This window comes from Cervus elaphus, chromosome 5 (genome assembly GCF_910594005.1).
Source record: "Cervus elaphus chromosome 5, mCerEla1.1, whole genome shotgun sequence".
Taxonomy (NCBI): Eukaryota; Metazoa; Chordata; class Mammalia; order Artiodactyla; family Cervidae; genus Cervus; species Cervus elaphus.
The window spans coordinates 67,883,800-67,902,315 of NC_057819.1; the positions used below are offsets into that span (position 1 = coordinate 67,883,800).

An 18,516-nucleotide genomic window follows, 5' to 3' on the forward strand; every position below is an offset into this window, starting at 1 on the left:
GTGTTGATTTGTAATTGTTTCTATTTCAATTAATAAAGATGTGTTTGAGCATCAGTTCAGTTCAGTCACTCAGTCATGTCTGACTCTTTGCGACCCCATTGACTGCAGCACACCAAGCTTCCCTGTCCATTACCAACTCCAGGAACTTGCTCAAACCCATGTCCATCAAGTCAGTGATGCCATCCAACCATCTAATCCTCTGGTGTCCCCTTCTCTTCCTGCCTTCAGTCTTTCCCAGCATCATGGGATTTTTCCAGTGATTCAGTTCTTCACATCAGGTGACTAAAGTATTGGAGTTTCAGCTTCAGCAGCAGTCCTTCCAATGAATATTCAGGACTGATTTCCTTTAGAATTGACTGATTGGATCTCCTTGCAGTCCAAGGGACTCTCAAGAATCTTCTCCAACACCACAGTTCAAAAGCATCAATTCTTTGGCATCCAACTCTCACATCCATACATGACCATGGAAAAACCATAGCTTTGACTAGACAGAGCTTTGTCAGCAGAGTAATGTCTCTGCTTTTTAATATGACGTCTAGGTTGGTCATAGCTTTTCTTCCAAGGAGCAAGCGTCTTTTAATTTCATGGTTGCAATCACCATCTGCAGTGATTTTGGAGCCCAGAAAAATAAAGTCTCTCGCTGTTTCCATTGTTTTCCCATCTATTTTCCATGAAGTGATGGGACTGGATGACATGATCTTAGTTTTTTGAATGTAGAGTTTCAAGCCAACTTTTCACTCTCCTCTTTCACTTTCATCAAGAAGGCTCTTTTTTTTTTGTTTGTTTGTTTGTTTGCTTATTTGAACTTGGATAGAATGATTTAAAATTCATGGTCTGAAACCGCAATTATTTTTGTGCTGTGTGTGTTGTGCTAAGTCACTTCAGATGTGCTCGACTCTGTGTGATCCTATGGACTGTAGCCCACTAGGCTCCCCTGTCCATAGGATTCTCCAGGCAAGAACCCTGGAGTGGGTTGCCGTGCCCTACTCCAGGGGATTTTCCCGGCCCAGGGATCAAACCCATGTCTCTTTGGTACCAACTTAATAGCTTATATTCCATCCCAGCACACTGGAAAATAACAAAGTCTGCAAGCTACTTAAAAGTTGTTATGCTTTCCACAAAGCTTTATTCTTCATATATCATGAGTAAAGAAAATTCCAGGAAAAATTTACAAGAATATATATTCTGATTATCACAATTTACAATAGTATCCATTTTCAAATGGTAAATTAAAATAACTTTGACATACAAACATATGATTAATATACATAAAAAAACTATACATTAACTATCATTTACTTACAAATGATAAAGTTAAGACTACACTAGGTCAGTGAGTCATTGAATCATTTTTCGTATTTCCATATGCATTCACAGTAACTGTTCAATAAACTTTTGGTGAATTTATGAATATTTGTAGCTTAGAACCATCTGTAAACTTAGTTCTGTGTAAACATAGGGTTGTGAGTATGTAAGCTCTTTAAGTTAATTCACATGACAAATGAAACCTGAACCAGAAATTACTGAAGGACTCTACAGCCAGGATTCTATTCACACATTAGGCAAAATGAATTTAAAATTATCAACATATTGAGTGTTTTAAGCATCTGAGCAAATAGCCAGGAGAACAAAGCATGAAAGATATTTCTATTGCTTATCTCTGATACCTTACCAAAGAAAAATGTCTGTGTGGGGTATTAACCTCTCAATTTTAAGTTTAGAGGACTTGAGATATGAATACATTTTTCATATATGACAAGAAAAAAGAACTTTATCCCACAAATGTTTTTTATAAAGATTGTCTTATTACACATCTGCAGCTGCAATTTTTTAAAAAAATTCTCTCCTCCTACATATTTATGCTACTATGAATAAAAATTACACAGTTTACTATGTTCCAGAGTGGTTTTCACTTCACATTCATTTAATTCTTACCATGAGAATTATAATGTCATTCCCATTTTATAGATCAGAAAACTGAAACATAAAGCTGCTAAATAACTTGCCAAAAGCCACACACAGTTACTATGTGGTGGGTACAATATCAGAATTCTCGTCCATGTCACTCCAAAGTCCAAGTTTTTAATAGATGCACTATTCTGGCTGCCCTGAAGTCTTTTAAAGAATATAATTTTTGAAGCTAGCCCCAAGTTGAAAAAATGTACTCATACCAAAAGAAGAAGAAGAAAGAGTAGGAATGGAAGAGTTAGAAGAAGAGATAGAAGGAAAAGGAAGAAGCATCATGGCAACACATGGAATCCAGAATCCTAGGTTCAAACTCTGACTATTACTGTGTGACAGAGCACATGCTATTATAGCACACCAAGCTGCAGGTACCATTCAATACAGAAACAGGGGTATTAGGGGACACTTGTTTATGACGCATATGGTTTTGTTTAAGATGCTCCATCCCACCCTCACATACCCTAGAAATCTTTTCTTTTTGTAAACATTTAAATCCTGCAACACACTGGATATTTGGTCTATAATCAGTATCTTCTTTCTGTATTTAACTCTTGCTCCCTTTTACCCCTAGTAAACTGCTCACAGTCTTTTTGCCCATAGAAACATACTGCAACATGACGCCCTTGATTTTTAGGTCATTACTTCTGTTACCCATTCCAGATGGCAAATCCCAATTATTCTTCCCTTGATGACTGCCTGCGGGCCACACTCCATTCTTCTCTTGGGACTAAAAAATAAACATGAAAGGAAAACTTCCCCTCATTCTTAGGTTTAGAAAAAGTTTTATCAGTGTTGTTCTTACTCCTTTGTTAGAGAAAAGGTACAAGCAGAAAATCTTCCTAGAAAACATGATAATTTGCTAACAGCAATCTGTTTTCTCCTAAGAATTATGATATAGTCAATATTACACATAGTATGTATTTTGAATGTGACTGACTTCCTACTCTTAGGAAACCAGACTGGAGTTTCACGTTTAGTTAACCCTATGAGCCTTCAAAGCTTTCAGGTTTTTGACCTGAGGACTTTTAGCCAAGTTGGGTTTGAAAAGATAAAGTACTTTCTCACAGCATATTTGTTTTCTCAAAAGCATTCACACATCGTTTATATACATAAAGTACACTGTAAACCACTTTCCTGAACAGCCTGCATTTGAAAGGATGTTCTTCACATTCTTTATGGGCTCATAAGCAAGAGTTCAATGAATACTCAGAGAACAATCTAAAGTGTGAAACAATTTAATAGTACCACACAAAATGCAGGTCCTGTGCCAAGAACCAGACAGTAATAACTGAATTCTACTCAAATCCAACTCCTCCCCTAAACTACATGGAAAGCCTGCTGTCACAATTTATATACTTGGGGCAACATATAGCAGTTTCTCCCCTACAATACTTTGCACTCAAATATATCTCTATTAGAATTAGTTGTATTCATTTTCATTTGTCTTTTACATAGTTGGAGTATTTCATTTGTGACTCTATACTTAGAAAATACTCTCTTGAAAGGGAGTAGCATCTGTCCAATACTCCACGCAACTGAAAGTATTGGCCTGACTTTGACAGTATAGTATGTGGCTTATCAAATGCAAGAATGTTGAAGGCAAGATGTATTCTCACTGAAAAAAAATGACCATGGATAAACGACCATGACACAAATACCATCATTTCAATTGTCAGTCTTAATACATTTGTGCTGACGGGAGAGCCAGGGAAGGGGATTCATAAGAGGAAAAGCATCAAATACCAAACCTAGGGTCAAGTTACCACTATTTATCAACTGGGATGACAGCCCAGCCACTGGATCCTTCTGTGTTTCAATTTCTTCATGTGTCCAAAAGGGTTAACAATCATGTTAATTGATAGGGATATGGTGAAGAGAAGAGACATTTTACAATGTAAAAATATGAGCTGTGTTACTTTGACATGAGTCATGAAGGCAATTCCTAGATATGTGAGGTATAATACGGTCCAAGGATTTATTCTCTAGCAATTTCTCCATCTGGCTCTTTTCTAGTTATGTTTGATGTTCTTCCCTGGGGTATCTTAAAGGTTTAACTTTTAAGCAATGAAAGATACTTATTAACACAATAACCTGAGTGCAAAACACAAACTATAAACTTCAACTAGAGGCACTTAGGTCAGATAGATCATGGGAAGAGGGATGGAGCTCCATCCTTTCAGAATAGTCAGTCCAATGAACTGATGTCAAGGTAATTCCAAAGCTGATTAATAAACATTCCAAATCCATTCACGGCCAAGGAGAACTCTGAGCTTGCTCATAACAGCTGCCAAACCAGGGTCCGCTTGAGTTGCTCCTGTGGCACACAATCCAAGTGCTGACAATTTAACATAAGTGAGGATGTAAGGAATACAAAAACTATTCTACCTTTTCCTCACCCACCACACAAACTAAACATAGGTAGCTCATCAACACAGAAGACACCAGATGCTGATAGTAAATATAAGGTTTGTGTCTCCACCCCCATAATTCCCTGACTTGTAAAATGGGGCAGTGTGTTAGAAATTGTTGAAATGTCATTTTTAAACATTAAGATGAATGCTTTAGTAGCATATTAATACATAAAATTAGATTTTGTTTTGAAAAAAATACTATACTTGGAAGCACTTCTGATCATCATGGTTTCAACTTTTTAGAACTATTGCCATTTGAGAAGTTTTTATTTTTATTTTTTAATATGGTCAATGACAAATGTTTTAGGTTAAACTATAAATGTAAATTTCATGAGAAGAGCTGATTAAGACAAACACTTCATTGCCTCACTTTCTGGATATCAATTAACACTTAATTTACCACACTTCTTAATACAAATGTAGCTTGACAGGATTAGCATGCATTTTGTAAGGAACTGACAAAACAAGTATTCCATTAGCCAGCTCACAATATCTCAAAATTTAGTAGCGAATATCCCATTTTCAGGGCTAATGATAACAAGAACTAAATAAAGAAGCAACGAGACCTGTTTCTGATTTCTGAGAAAGAACACATTTTATGCAATTCATTCCATAGCTTTGACACTGTATTTTTTTAAATGTTCCTCTCATATCATTTTTTAATAGATAACTAAAGGAAATAAACCACTGAAGTCACATTGCTAAATCACTCTATTGTGTCCAGGGTTGGGGAGAGGACTCTCTCTCCTTAATTTAGGAATGATAAGTCCACAATTAATTAATTCCATATCTTGGAATGTGAAAGAAGTGTAAGAATCCTCAAAATTCCCCTAGTATAGGAGATGTCACATCCCCAGGAATCTTGCCAGGCACCTGAGCCCAGGCCTATCTGGTGGGCTGAAAACGCTGTGGCAGGAGAGAGTGTCCCTACAGTTGGGGGAGAACAATCCCCTTCCTCCACCTCCCCAGAATGGTCCCAGCAGGATGTGCAAGGTTGCATTTTAAATGGATTATTTGCTTCTATCTTTTCTAAGTACTCTTAGAAAAGCTTAGGGAAGGTCCTAGTTTTAAACATTTTAAGCATATGTGCTGATATGCTATTAGAAACAACAGGTAATAGTCTAAAAAGAAAAAGCATTATATTAATGACAGTAACTCACTAGCATTTGACACTACCCCCCCTGAGTGCTAGCAGCACTTACGGGCTCAGTCTGTCCGGCGCACGCGCTGACTCGGAGCCCTGCGGGTTCAGCGTGACCCACACCCTCACAGCGCAAGGACGGTGCTGGAGTCACAGGCAAAGTGGTCTAAACTTCAAATCAGGGAAAGTCACTACAACATACAAAATAGGAGTCATACATATACAAGGAGGGTTATATGGTTTCTGTAGAAGAAATTATATACGGTACATAGTAGACATTTGTAGAAAAATGGGCCACTATGAGGGCAAGAGTAAAAGTTATGGACCTTACACACTTTTAAATATTCCACTATGGGCTAAGGAGGCCCGAACAGAGAAAGGAAGCCTCAAAGAGCATCCACTTGAATGGAAACCATAAGGTTCCACGAACTGTTACACACGCTACCTCACAGAATGGATGCTAGTTAAAATTTAAATTTGCAAAGCACACTACCCTCTTCAGAGATAAAAAGTGGGAAGACCTCAGGAGACTGTAAAAAGCAAACAAAAAGGAGCTTTAGAGCTGTATTAGTCTGAGAGGACATATTTAAGAAAAAACAATCTATCTTATTCCTAACTAGTATCAGTAACTGCCATTGGTGGACCAAAAGAAAAAAGAGGAAAAAAAAAAAATCAGTGTGGCCCTCAGGACAAGGGCTAAAGAACTACTATTGGTAAAGGATGAATAGAATTCAACTGTACAGAATTCTTACCCATCCCTTTTGCAAACACTGTATTTTGATCATTTCTGAGTGGGCAACAGAGGCAGGAGGAGAAAAAAAAATCAAGACCCGAGGAATGAAAAGTAAAACAGAAGAGACTGTTTAAGAGAAGCAGCTCTATAAAATGCATTTTTAACATGAGAGTTTGGCCACCTAAAGTGATGCCAAGCAATAAACACATGTTTATATATTTAATATTATCATGGACTAAAGTAGGCATAGAGTTGAACATCAAATTCTAAAATGCCATACTTAGGAGGCTGCCAAGGAAGCTGGAAAGTATAATACTGAGAGCCAAAAAAGTGATAAGATCTTACTGAGAGATGATAAATTTATGAAAATTTCCCTTAGAATTAGTATACTAGAACACTGGTTATGAAGAAAAGCAAAAAAGAATAACCCTTTACAATGCCATAAGCTTATTTCTAATAAACAAGCCACTCTAAAGACAAATTCAACCTTGCAAGTCACTGATCTTTAATCATGCTTGGATTTTTTCAAGAAAAAGAAACCATTACTCAGAAAATTAAAGGTAGGAAACTCTTTTTTTCAGAGTATTCACATTTGTTTAAGTGGATAAAGATACCCTTCTTAATTAGTCTTATCAGCCTCCACTCCTCATTCAAAATTCTAATTTCTTCAGTCTCCCTCTTAAGATATTATATTTTCAATTGTCTGTGATTTCCTGACATCTCCTTAAATACAAAAAGAGAAAAGGGAGGAAGAGATGGAGCCGGTAGGGGAGGGAGGGAGGAAGGAAGGAAGGAAGAGGGTAGAGAGAGAATACAGAGTTGGTTTCTCATGTAATCTTTTCCAGGTAATCTCTAGACAAATATGAGAGATTAATTTGCACCCCAGATTTGCCCAGGCTCTTCACAGATATTCACAGACACTCAGATTAACACCTATTAGTACAGTACAACCATGAAACAGGACACCTTAGTCTCTGTTCTAGAATGACTTCCAGCAGTATCAGCTTTCCAGCATCCCTCAGGACCCTTCTGAACTAGAGAAAGTAAGATAAATCTGATTGCAAATTCAGAAGACTATGTATTGTGCTGACATCTTAATGTGCAAGATAGACATTCTTTTTAATTATCTGCATCTTTGTGTCTGTTTACATAGAGAGATGAATTATCCATTTTCTGGACTAATAGATTTGGCTATACAAATACATCTGAGGCTGTGATACACTGACTTACCTACTTCTGTTGTTATTTAGTCCCTAAGTCGAGTCCAACCCTTTTGGGACCCCATGGACTGTAGCCTCCTCTATCTATGGGATTGCCCAGGCAAGAATACTGGAGTGTGTTGCCATTTACTTCTCCTGAGGATCTTCTAGATCCAGGGATCAAACCAGTTGTTCCTGCATTGGCAGGCAGATTCTTTACCACTGAGCCACCAGGGAAGCCCCTATCTACTTTTACGTATATCAAAGATGTATTTCTAAATCAAAGTTAAATTAACAAAAGTCTTCCTTTCTGTCCTATAGTTTCATGAACTTTAAATCAGAGTTCTGAAAGGTATACAAATTATATTGCTTCACAAATATACTAAGAATGGCACAACTCTAACAAGTTATAGTGAAGAATATTTCTTCTTGGATAACACTTGATCTTGTTAGAATGAGATGTAGATGAGGGATAAAGATCAATTAATAGTATATAGATATGAGGAGGTATTGAGAACTTTCCAGATATCTAACAATGTTAATCCATTCCTGTGATAAACATTAAAAATCAGTTATGATCGCTGTCCTCAAAGACTTTATATTCTCACTATATTTAGCAAAGTGAAACTATGTTCTTAGTCATTTCATTAATATCAGATAAAGCAAATGCATTTCTACTAGTCTAGACTCAGGTTTATCAGATAAACCTGGATAAACTTCTACTCTTTGCATTTCAAGGAAGTCCTCCAAAAGGCCAATTAAGAATGGAGTGTAATTGTTTAAAACAAGTGAACTTTGCAGCCAGGAGGCTTGAAATCAAGTTCTGGGTAATCTTAATAAATTGTTTGACTTCACAGAGCATCTGTTTTTCTATCTGGGTAATGGTAGCATTAACAAATTCCACCATTTGGAGTGTTGTATTGAGCTGAAATAAGGTACTCAAATGCTCTGAAACTATAAAGCTATGCTATCACTATGACATCAAACCACCATACAGTTTCAGGAAACTTAGGACCCTTGTTTCTTTCTAAAGAGAAGGGCACTTTTTTTCAGTGGGCCATAACCTCCACTCACCTCTTGGGGAAGGGTATATCAAAGGTACCCTGGAATCTGGAGAGCATCCCCTCTTGCTTTTTGGTTATCTTTCACATATTTGTCTTCATCTTTCTTATTTTAGTGGTCTTCTTTGACTGGGATTTCAATGTACTATGAATTTTCCTCTGTTATTACTTTTATTTCTCTTATATAGTACTAAAAGGAGGCACTAAGATTTTGCTATACTTTAGTCAAGATAGTGAAGTAAAGCCTTTCACTTCACCAAGTTAAAAAAGCAACGGTAATCATTTATAAAAGTGATCTCAGATTGTGGCTGTACTTCTCAGTCTTCCACTTGGACCATTCTTATTTCTCTTTTACTGCACACATGTATAGGTTTAGCTCTTGTACACAAAAATAGGGAAGACATAAAGTTAGAGTCATAGTCCATTGAAATTTGGTTTTATTGTTGTTTTATCTTCAACAGCTCTGTTCAAAAATAAACCATTAGTAAAGAAACAATGGATTGGTTCATTGGGACAGGAGTATGTCAAGGCTGTATATTGTGACCCTGCTTATTTAACTTATATGCAGAGTACATCATGCAAAAAGACAGGCTGGATAACTCACAAACTGGAATTAAGATTGCCAGGAGAAAAATCAACAACCTCAGATATGCAGATGACACCACTCTAATGGAAGAAGAAGAGGAACTAAAGAGCCTCTTGCTGAGGGTGAAAGAAGAGAGTGAAAAAGCTGGCCTAAAACTCAATATTCAAAGAACTAAGATCATGGCAACCGGTCTTACCACTCCATGGCTAATAGATGGTGAAAAAGTGGAAACAGTGACAGATTTTATTTTCCTGGGCTCCAAAATCACTGCAAACAGTGACTGCAGCCATGAAATTAAAAATACTTGCTCCTGGAAAGGAAAGCTATGACAAACCTAGAGAGTGTATTAAAAAGCAGAGACATCACTTTGCGGAAAAAGGTCTGTAGAGGTGAAGCTATGGTTTTTCCAGTAGTCATGTACAAATGTGCGAGTTGGACCATAAAGAAGGCTGAGCATAGAAGAATTGATGCTTTCAAGTTGTGGTGCTGGAGAAGACTCTTGCGAGTCCCTTGGACTCCAAGGAGTTCAAACCAGTCAATCTCAACCCTGAATATTCATTGGAAGGAGTGATGCTGAAGCTGAAGCTCCTGATGCGAAGAGCCCAGTTCATTGGAAAAGACCCTGATGCTGGGCAGGATTGAGGGCAGGAAGAGAAGGGGGCAACAGAGGAAGAGATGACTGGATGGCATCATTGATTCAGTAGACATGAGTTTGAGCAAACTCCAGAAGACAGTGAAGAACAGGGAAATCTGGCATGCTGCAGTCCAAGGGGTCACAAAGAGTTGGACACGACTTAGCAACTGAACAGCAATAGCAAAGAAAAAATAAAAGTAATTACTCTTAAAGTGTTTTTTTTTTTCTTCTTGCCTGAATGTTTATGTGCTGAGGAAAATGGACATTTATGCTTGAGATATGTTTCAATACACATTGTACAAGTAAATTGTAAAACTTCAAACACTCTTTAGACAAAAATAACACAGGTTCACAGACTCTTCTGAGCAATTTCTAAAGTTATGTCTGAAGCAATGGAACTTCTGAAAATGAGTTAACTAACTTTTGACATGTCTTATATTCATATTTTGGAGAAGGAAATGGCAATCCACTCCAGTAGTCTTGCCTGGAGAATCCTGTGGACAGAGGAGCCTGAAGGGCTGCTGTCCGTAGGGTCGCACAGAGTTTGACACAACTGAAACGACTTAGCATGCATGCAAGCATTGGAGAAGGAAATGGCAACCCACTCCAGTGTTCTTGCCTAGAGAATCCCAGGGACGGGGGACCCTGGTGGGCTGCCGTCTATAGGGTCGCACAGAGTTGGACACGACTGAAGCGACTTAGCAGCAGCAGCAGCATATTCATATTTTAAGTTAATGATTTTTAAAAGCATAAGCTTTTACTTTAACATGTATAGAAAACTACATTTATTTTCCTGAAATCAGACCAATCATAAGCCCTGATTTTCTTATACTGGTAGTTGGCTGAATCTTTCACACAACAGAGCATTAGCGAATAGGTGTTTTCCTAGACAAGTTTCAGAAATAATATACTTCATTTTTACCTTACCTAGATCAAGAAAATTTTCAATTTTCACCCAGTCACAAACATTATTCAAAACAAATTTCTCAATAAAAAGTAGGTTTAGGGAGATGTATAGTACTGAGTTCTGGCAGCCCAGCCTCTAGCAATCCACCACAGCCGAAAGGTGTCTTGGTCCTCTAAACCATCAAGGAAGGCCCAGGAAATTTCTGGTGGGATAGGCTGAGGGTTAAAGGTGACGAGGAAACATAAGCAAAATTGAATTAAATCAGAACTCAGAATTCCAGACTGACATGTTTCTGCTAAGGTACTCCAAGTTTTGAAGAAGAACGTGAAGAGTGAACTGAGATCTCATAACCTGAACACAAGTACTGCTTGTCATTAACATACTCTCCTTGTTAGAACAATGTGCCATCAAAGGTGCAAATTAAGAGAATCTCCAGCATTTTCCTTCATTTGCGTACATCTTTCTTAACTTCAAGCTCAAGAGAGGTCAAAAGAGGTGTGGAGTCACATGCAGACCACCCGCACAGAATCTACTTTGGGGATTTTGCCTCCCCTTCCTCTTGAGATGGGGCAAAACGTGCTTTCTGCTCACAGACTTTCACCGAATCGGGCCCAGCAACCTCGTGACCACTTTCCTCGCAAGAGAATGGTCGGTCCGCCAACCCCGGGTCACCTCGGCCTCAACTCAGCAGATCAGGGCCAGGGAACAAGGCGTGTGTCTCAGACTTCAGGCTGCGGGAGGAGGGCCGGGCGGAGTGTCCGCGTCCCACCGCAGGACCCGGATTGAGGGAGAGAGAAACAAGCTTGAATGGGACGGCAACTTGGAAGTGTTTTTAAGGTTTCCTGAAATGGGCAAATGCGCGCTTAAATCCATCCAGCTCGGGAGCTTTCGAGGGCATCCCATGCCTTCTGTGCCCGGAACGCCCACAGGACCATGGCCGAGAGGGGGCGAAGGTGTCCCGACTCAAAGCCCGCCCGCCCGGGCACCAGGGCGGCGCCGCCCGCGGAGCGCAGGGCCGCAGGCGCCGGGCTCGGAGCCCTAGCGGCTGCGTCCGCAGCTCGTCACGCCGCGCCGGGGCGGGGGTGGGGCGGAGGAACTACCGGAGGTTCGGAACTTGGAGACCGCGCTCCGCACCCAGTCCCGCCGGCGCAGAGCTGCGGCTGCGGGGGCGGCGCGGCCCCTCGGGGTCGGGAGGGGTTGGGAAGGAGACAGGTGAGACCCGGCGCCCTCCGAGCGCCAGCCTTGCCCCCGCCGCCCTTCCCCGAGAGGGCACTCACCGGCTTTGCACGGGTCCTTGTAGTCCAGCGCCTCTGCCTCATCCTCTCCGTAGCCACCGAAAGTGTAGTCATAGTCGAGGCCAGCGCAGACCCCCAGTTCCGCGCAGAGGACAACCCCCGTGGCCGCCAGCCACGCGAGCATCCCCGGAAAAAGCCTCTCCAGCCCCATCTTCCTCTCGAAGAAGGACACCGGTTCCTGTCCCCGCGGAAGGCTCCTTGGCGCGGCGGGCGCTCAGGTGTCCGGGGACATGGGGCGCCGCCGGGCGGAGAGAGGGCAGGGCGACCTGTCCCCCGGCGCGGGCGAGGTGGCGGGCGGGGGCAGGTAGGGAGCGGGTCCGGGCGGGCGCGCGGCCAGGCTGTCTCCCGGCGGCCGTCCTTTCAGCAACTCAAAGGCTCGGCTGCCCTAGGCTCAGGTTCTCGGGCTCAGATCCCGCGTGCACCCCACACCTAGACCCGGTGCCGCTCTGGGAGGACAAGACCAGTCTTCACATCAGCGCGTCTGAGCTGAAAGTGGGGTCCGCGGTCGCGGGTGGGGGGCAGACATTCCTTTGCCGCCAGACCTTAAAAGCCGCAGAAGCAGCAAAGCAAGACTGCGAGAAGAGCGAAAGTGGGAGGATTTGGGGATGCACTGTTTGTCTTTTCCCCCCAGGCTGTCTTTTTACCCTTTTCCTAACTTGGAAAAAAAAAAAAAAATCTTCACAGCATCTAACCCAATCACTTGCATCCTGCTTACTTATTCATACAATCAGGGTCAGGATCCGGGCCACAGCCTCCTCTCCGCCTCCTTTCGGTAGCCCTGTAGGAGCAGACAGACGCGAGCGCGCCGAGAATTCCATTTGTAATTTACTAAAGATAAAAATGAATATATCATGCATTGCGTCCACGAACAGCAGTTAATAGATGATGTACGTGCCAGCCGAGAGCGCCAGACCGGGGGTGGGCCAGGGATGCTGACAACTTGGCTCAAATCTTCACTTCCTCCCCAACACAAGCAGTTTGCGTCTCCTCTATGCCGCCTTTGCCTCGGTACAGCCCGAGGGGAGGAAAAATGGGCCTCCGCGACCGAGGTAAGGAAATTGACTGCTTTCAAAGTCCCCCAACCAGCAAAGTTTTCCTAAGAACTGAGATCCTCAGAACTGCAGTTTTTTAAAAAAAAAATCCAGTTACAGATTGCAGCAGCAGGAAACGCGAAGACCTAGCCAAGGGCTGCGCTGTGGCTCACGCGGGCTCAGGAAGGGAAGTTGGAAGGAACACTTGGGAAGCAAATTTTCTGTGACAGCTCTGGCGCCCATGCCCAGAGTTGCTCAGTATCCTCTGGCTTCAGTTTTACTTCGGAGGAGAGTGTGTAAAACCTGGCAGCAGGATTAGCGAGGTAAACCACATGTCAGCCTAGCAGACATAGGACAAACACAGGCTGTGGGAAATTGGGGAGAAAAAAAAGTCAGAGGAAATCTCTGCAAAGCGCCTGTTGTGAGCAATCCCTACATCTGCAAGTAGTTTCCAAAATAGGTGCGAGGGCTTCTCCCCCAAATTTCCAAGGACTCATGATTGGGAGCCTTCCCTTTTCCAACTAAATCTTGAACTATTAACTTTCGCAGGGATTTGTAAAAAAAATCTTCTGTTGACTTTATATCTTAAGATTTAAATATCCCCCCCCCCTTTATTTTACACTCTCATCTAGAGGAAAATATGAAGGTAACCACAGTCATGTGCACACACACACACACACATTTTTGACAGGTAGGCCCAGTCTTTGGTTAGGAGATTTGACTATGTTTTATATTTATTAAAGAAAAATTAGAGGCTAAACTTGGAAGAGCTATCAGTTACTACCAACAGAGTAAAAGTGATGGGAGGATTGTGTAGAACTGAATGAGTCCATGTTCCTGGCAAAACTGGGGTTTTCTCAAAAGCCACTGCAGTGGTGGAACCTCTCCTCCATAGATCTCAATCTTCTCACCCCAGGTCATAGAACAGAGAACAGTTCTGGAAAGAACATGTTCGATAAGCAAATAGAAGTATTTGGTTTTGAAATCTCTTGCTGAGTCATTCTCAAATTCTTTTACATCAAAAAATGTTTGCATAATTAATAGTGGTATTCTTCTAGTGCAAGGCTAAACAAGAATCTATTTTGCTTAGCCTATTTGAAAGCCCAGGAAATACAACTTTCCTTTGGAGGATCTTCTTGAACTGCTGACTCCCTACTCCCTACTGCCAGACCTTTAAAATGTCCCTTGTTAATCTAAATGACTTGCAAACATCTCCTTAGAGTATTTTATCATATGTGAATTTGCAAAAGTTTCTACCTGGAGTTTGACTAAACGTCACTTACTTTGCAGTAATAACTTTTTCATTCATTTGTCTTGAATAAGATATTACCAGATAGGGACATCTGCCTATTATGTTTTCCTTACAGAATTTATCATTGCTCAGCTTTACAATTTTATAAATTTATAATCTGGAGTTAGAATGAATGACATAGTAGAAGCTCAAATCAAAATACAGAAGTGTTTCTTTATAGCTAAAATACTTGCAGAGAATTCTTGCTTACATCACTATACCCTAGACCTCAAACCCCTGATTTATTTTTAAATATGTATTAAATCTAATTCTGTTTTTCATAATAAAATACCTACTTTTAAGTTTTATTTCTACTGTTACTATGATTGTAAACAAAAATAGATTTTGCCTTGCCCCTGAAAAATATAAACTGGTAAGAATTTCTAAGAGAACATAAAAAACAAGAATATGCATATGAGAAAGGAGTTGAGTGTTCTGTCAGAAGTACTAGCCACATATATGTGCCCTATATGAATCCAGTCTCCTGGGAAGATAAAAGAGGAGACTGATCCTTTAGTGAGACATTCTAAAGAAACCTTGGTTTCTAGCTGGCAGCTGCCTCTGACCACCCTTGTCACTTACAGCAGAATCCCATTGACCCCAGCAATACTAGGGAGGAAGCCACCCAAAATAGCTGAAGTAAGAGGTATTCTCTATGCCGCTTGTCTATCTTGTTTGATATCACAGTAGTTAAACTTGTCTTGTAGACAACATCAGTTAGAAATGTCTATTTTCTAATCGTCAATTTATTATTAGCTAGTAGTGATTGTTTGCTATGAAACCAAATAATACATGAATATTTTCCCCTCATTTCCTTGTAAAAAAGATAACTCAGACATATATGGAATAAAACGTGTCTCCCTCTCTCCCTTGGTTTCACCCCTGGGAACTCTGTCAACTTACTAACTAAATAGTGTGCATATATTTTGGCTCCATGAAATTGGGAGACACTGCTTTTTATGGCTTTTAGCTACTCCAGACCTTTTAACTCTCCCTTTCACCCCATTTTTATAGGACCCTCTCCAGCACGCATAAGACTTATTTTACCTTCTTTCTTCTAAGGTTCTCTCTCTCAGCCTTGAGCAATTCTTCGAGGCATCTCTAGTTTTTAATTCAGAGTCCCAAATGTGACTGATGCTATGTGAGATCATTTTGGGTGATAAACTTAAAACATTTTTAAGAGTTACACATGTGTGTATAATAGAAAAAATTACCCAAATTTGCAGGGGCATATGCGTGTCTTAAAGGCTTCCCCAATGGCTCAGGAGTAAACAATCCACCTGCAATGCAGGAGATGTAGTGTTCGATTCCTGGGTGAGGAAGATATCGCGGAGGAGGAGGAAATGGCAACCTGCTCCTGTATTCTTGCTGGTAAAATTCCATGGACAGAGGAGCCTGTCGGGCCACAGGCTATAGGGTCACAAAGAGCCAGCTACTGCACACACACACATGCTGCTTAGATTTTAAAAGTTAGCTGCTTTATGAAATTAAGTGAATGATATAGTTCAGTTCAGTCGCTCAGTTGTGTCCCATGGACCACAGCACACCAGGCCTCCCTGTCCATCACCAACTCCTGGAGTCCACCCAAACCCATGTCCATTGAGTTGGTGATGCCATCCAACCATCTCATCCTCTGTCATCTCCTTCTCCTCCTGCCTTCAATCTTTCCCAGCATCAGGGTCTTTTCAAATGAGTCAGGTCTTTGCATCAGGTGGCCAAAGTATTGGAGTTTCAGCTTCAACATCAGTCCTTCCAATGAACACCCAGGACTGATCTCCTTTAGGATGAACTGGTTGGATCTCCTTGCAGCCTGAGGGACTCTCAAGAGTCTTCTCCAACACCACAGTTCAAAAGCATCAATTCTTCAGCACTCAGCTTTCTTTATAGTCCGACTCTCATATCCATACTTCACCACTGGAAAAACCATAGCCTTGACTAGATGGACCTTTGTTGACAAAGTAATGCCTCTGCTTTTCAATAGGCTGTGTAGGTTGGTCATAACTTTCCTTCCAAGGAGTAAGCAGCTTTTATTTTCATGGCTGCAATCACCATCTGCAGTGATTTTGGAGCCCCCCAAAATAAAGTCAGCCACGGTTTCCACTGTTTCCCCATCTATTTGCCATGAAGTGATGGGACCGGATGCCATAATCTTAGTTTTCTGAATGTTGAGCTTTAAGCCAACTTTTTCACTCGTCTCTTTCACTTTCATCAAGAGGCTCTTTAGTTCTTCAGTTTCTGCCATAAGGGTGGTGTCATCTGCATATCTGAGGTTATTGATATTTCTCCCAGCAATCTTGATTCCAGCTTGTGCTTCTTCCAGACCAGCGTTTCTCATGTTGTACTCTGCATATAAGTTAAATAAGCAGGGTGACAACATACAGCCTTGACCTACTCCTTTTCCTATTTGGAATCAGTCTGTTGGTCCATGTCCAGTTCTAACTGTTGCTTCCTGACCTGCATATAGGTTTCTCAAGAGGTGGGTCAGGTGGTCTGGTATTCCCATCTCTTTCAGAATTTTCCACAGTTTGTTGTGATCCACACAGTCAAAGACTTTGGCATAGTCAATAAAGCAGAAATAGATGTTTTTCTGGTACTCTCTTGCTTCTTCAATGATCCAGCAGATGTTGGCAATTTGATCTCTTGTTCCTCTGCCTTTTCTAAAACCAGCTTGAACATCTGGAAGTTCACGATTCATGTATTGCTGAAGCCTGGCTTGGAGAATTTTGAGCATTACTTTGCTAGTGTGTGAGATGAGTGCAATTGTGCAGTAGTTTGAACATTCTTTGGCATTGCCTTTCTTTGGGATTGGAATGATATAGGCAGCCCATGAAAGTTAGCTGATCTAATTCAGTTCCTATGTCTGCCAGCTGGATGATGTTTGTGGATAGGGGTACATAGGAGCTGAATTCATTGCACTTGAACTGCAGTTTATTCCTTCTCTTGCCTGCTTATTATGTATGTGTGTTAAGAGGCTTCAGTAGTATCCAACTCTGAGTGACCCAATGGCCTGTAGCCTTCCAGGCTCCTCTGTCCATGGGATTCTCCAGGAAAGAACACTGGAGTGAGTTGCCCTGCCCTCCTCCAGGGGATCTCCCTGACCGAGTGACTGAACTAGCATCCTGTACATCTCCTGCACTGGCAGGTGGGTTCTTTACCACTGGCACCCCCAGGAAGCCCTGCTTATTGCTCATTTCTCATTTCTGGTAACACATTGCAAGAAGATTATATTTGGCCACAGCAGTGGCATATATTTACTGTCAGCACTTTTGGTTTGTCCTCATATTTAAGCATTATTTGCTGTAGAAATCTCAAGAAGAGCCACTAACTTGTATGTTCAGAAACCATGTATTGTCACCCAATGACATCTAGAAATTATTGTATTCTTTATTCAAGCATCCACTTTGCCAAAATGAAATAGAGGGAATGGAATGGAGTAAGAAGGGGTCATCTCATTTCCTACCTGGTGAGACTGATCAGTTTGTCAACCATGCATATTCAGTTGTATAAGATCTATGCCTGTACTGCATCTTGACTGTTGTCCCCTGAGCACCTAGCTGGGGAGGTACAAGAGTGTCACTTGGAATTAGTCTCTCAATCTAAATTCCAGTTTTCTTCTTAATAGCTTGGTAACCTTGGACCAAGAGGTTAAAGCATCTGCCTGCAATATGGGAGACCTGGGTTTGATCCCTGGGTCAGGAAGATCCCCTGGAGAAGGAAATGGCAACCCACTGCAGTATTCCTGCCTGGAGAATCCCTGTGGACAGAGGAGCCTGGCAGGCTACAGCCCACAGGGTCACAAAGAGTCGGACACAACTTCACTTTCACTTTCACTTTAGACCCACATTTTTAATCTCATGTGCCTTTAGTTTCCTCATCCATAAAATGGATAATCTTATTATTTCATAATATTTCACAGAGTTGTTATAAAGATTATTAGTTCATATATGTACTGTGCTAACTAACTACTACAGAGTGCATTTTTGGTATATGTTTGCTATAATCATTGTAAATAAGTTGTAGAAAAGTCAAACTATTTCCAGCTCTTCTAAACATACTATTTGTAAAGACAAAGTGACCCATTCACAGTTATGTTGGAGAGAAGCAGTGGACTAGCTGATTAGAAACATAGACTTCATTAGCAGAAGTTCTAAGTCTGACTTTGCCCCTGAGGAGCTCTTTGGCCTTGGGCAAATTCCTTCTCTAGCTTCACTCTGCTGATTTTTGACAAGAATGAAATACCTAATAGCGTTGAACTAAAGAAT

General features: G+C 41.1%; 1 protein-coding gene across 5 annotated transcripts in view; it reads right to left on the reverse strand.

Moving 5' to 3' along the window:
- Positions 1-12,676, reverse strand: part of TLL1 (tolloid like 1) — a 342,701-nt gene extending 330,025 nt beyond the window's left edge. For 4 of the 5 annotated variants that reach the window (XM_043902682.1, XM_043902683.1, XM_043902680.1 and 1 more), the window contains exon 1: positions 11,915-12,676. In XM_043902682.1, coding sequence (XP_043758617.1) covers positions 11,915-12,083 — 169 coding nt within the window. In that variant the 5' untranslated portion in view covers positions 12,084-12,676. The remainder of the gene's footprint in view (positions 1-11,914) is intronic. The other variant, XM_043902681.1, reaches the window with a different exon arrangement.
- Positions 12,677-18,516: the final 5,840 nt, after the last annotated feature.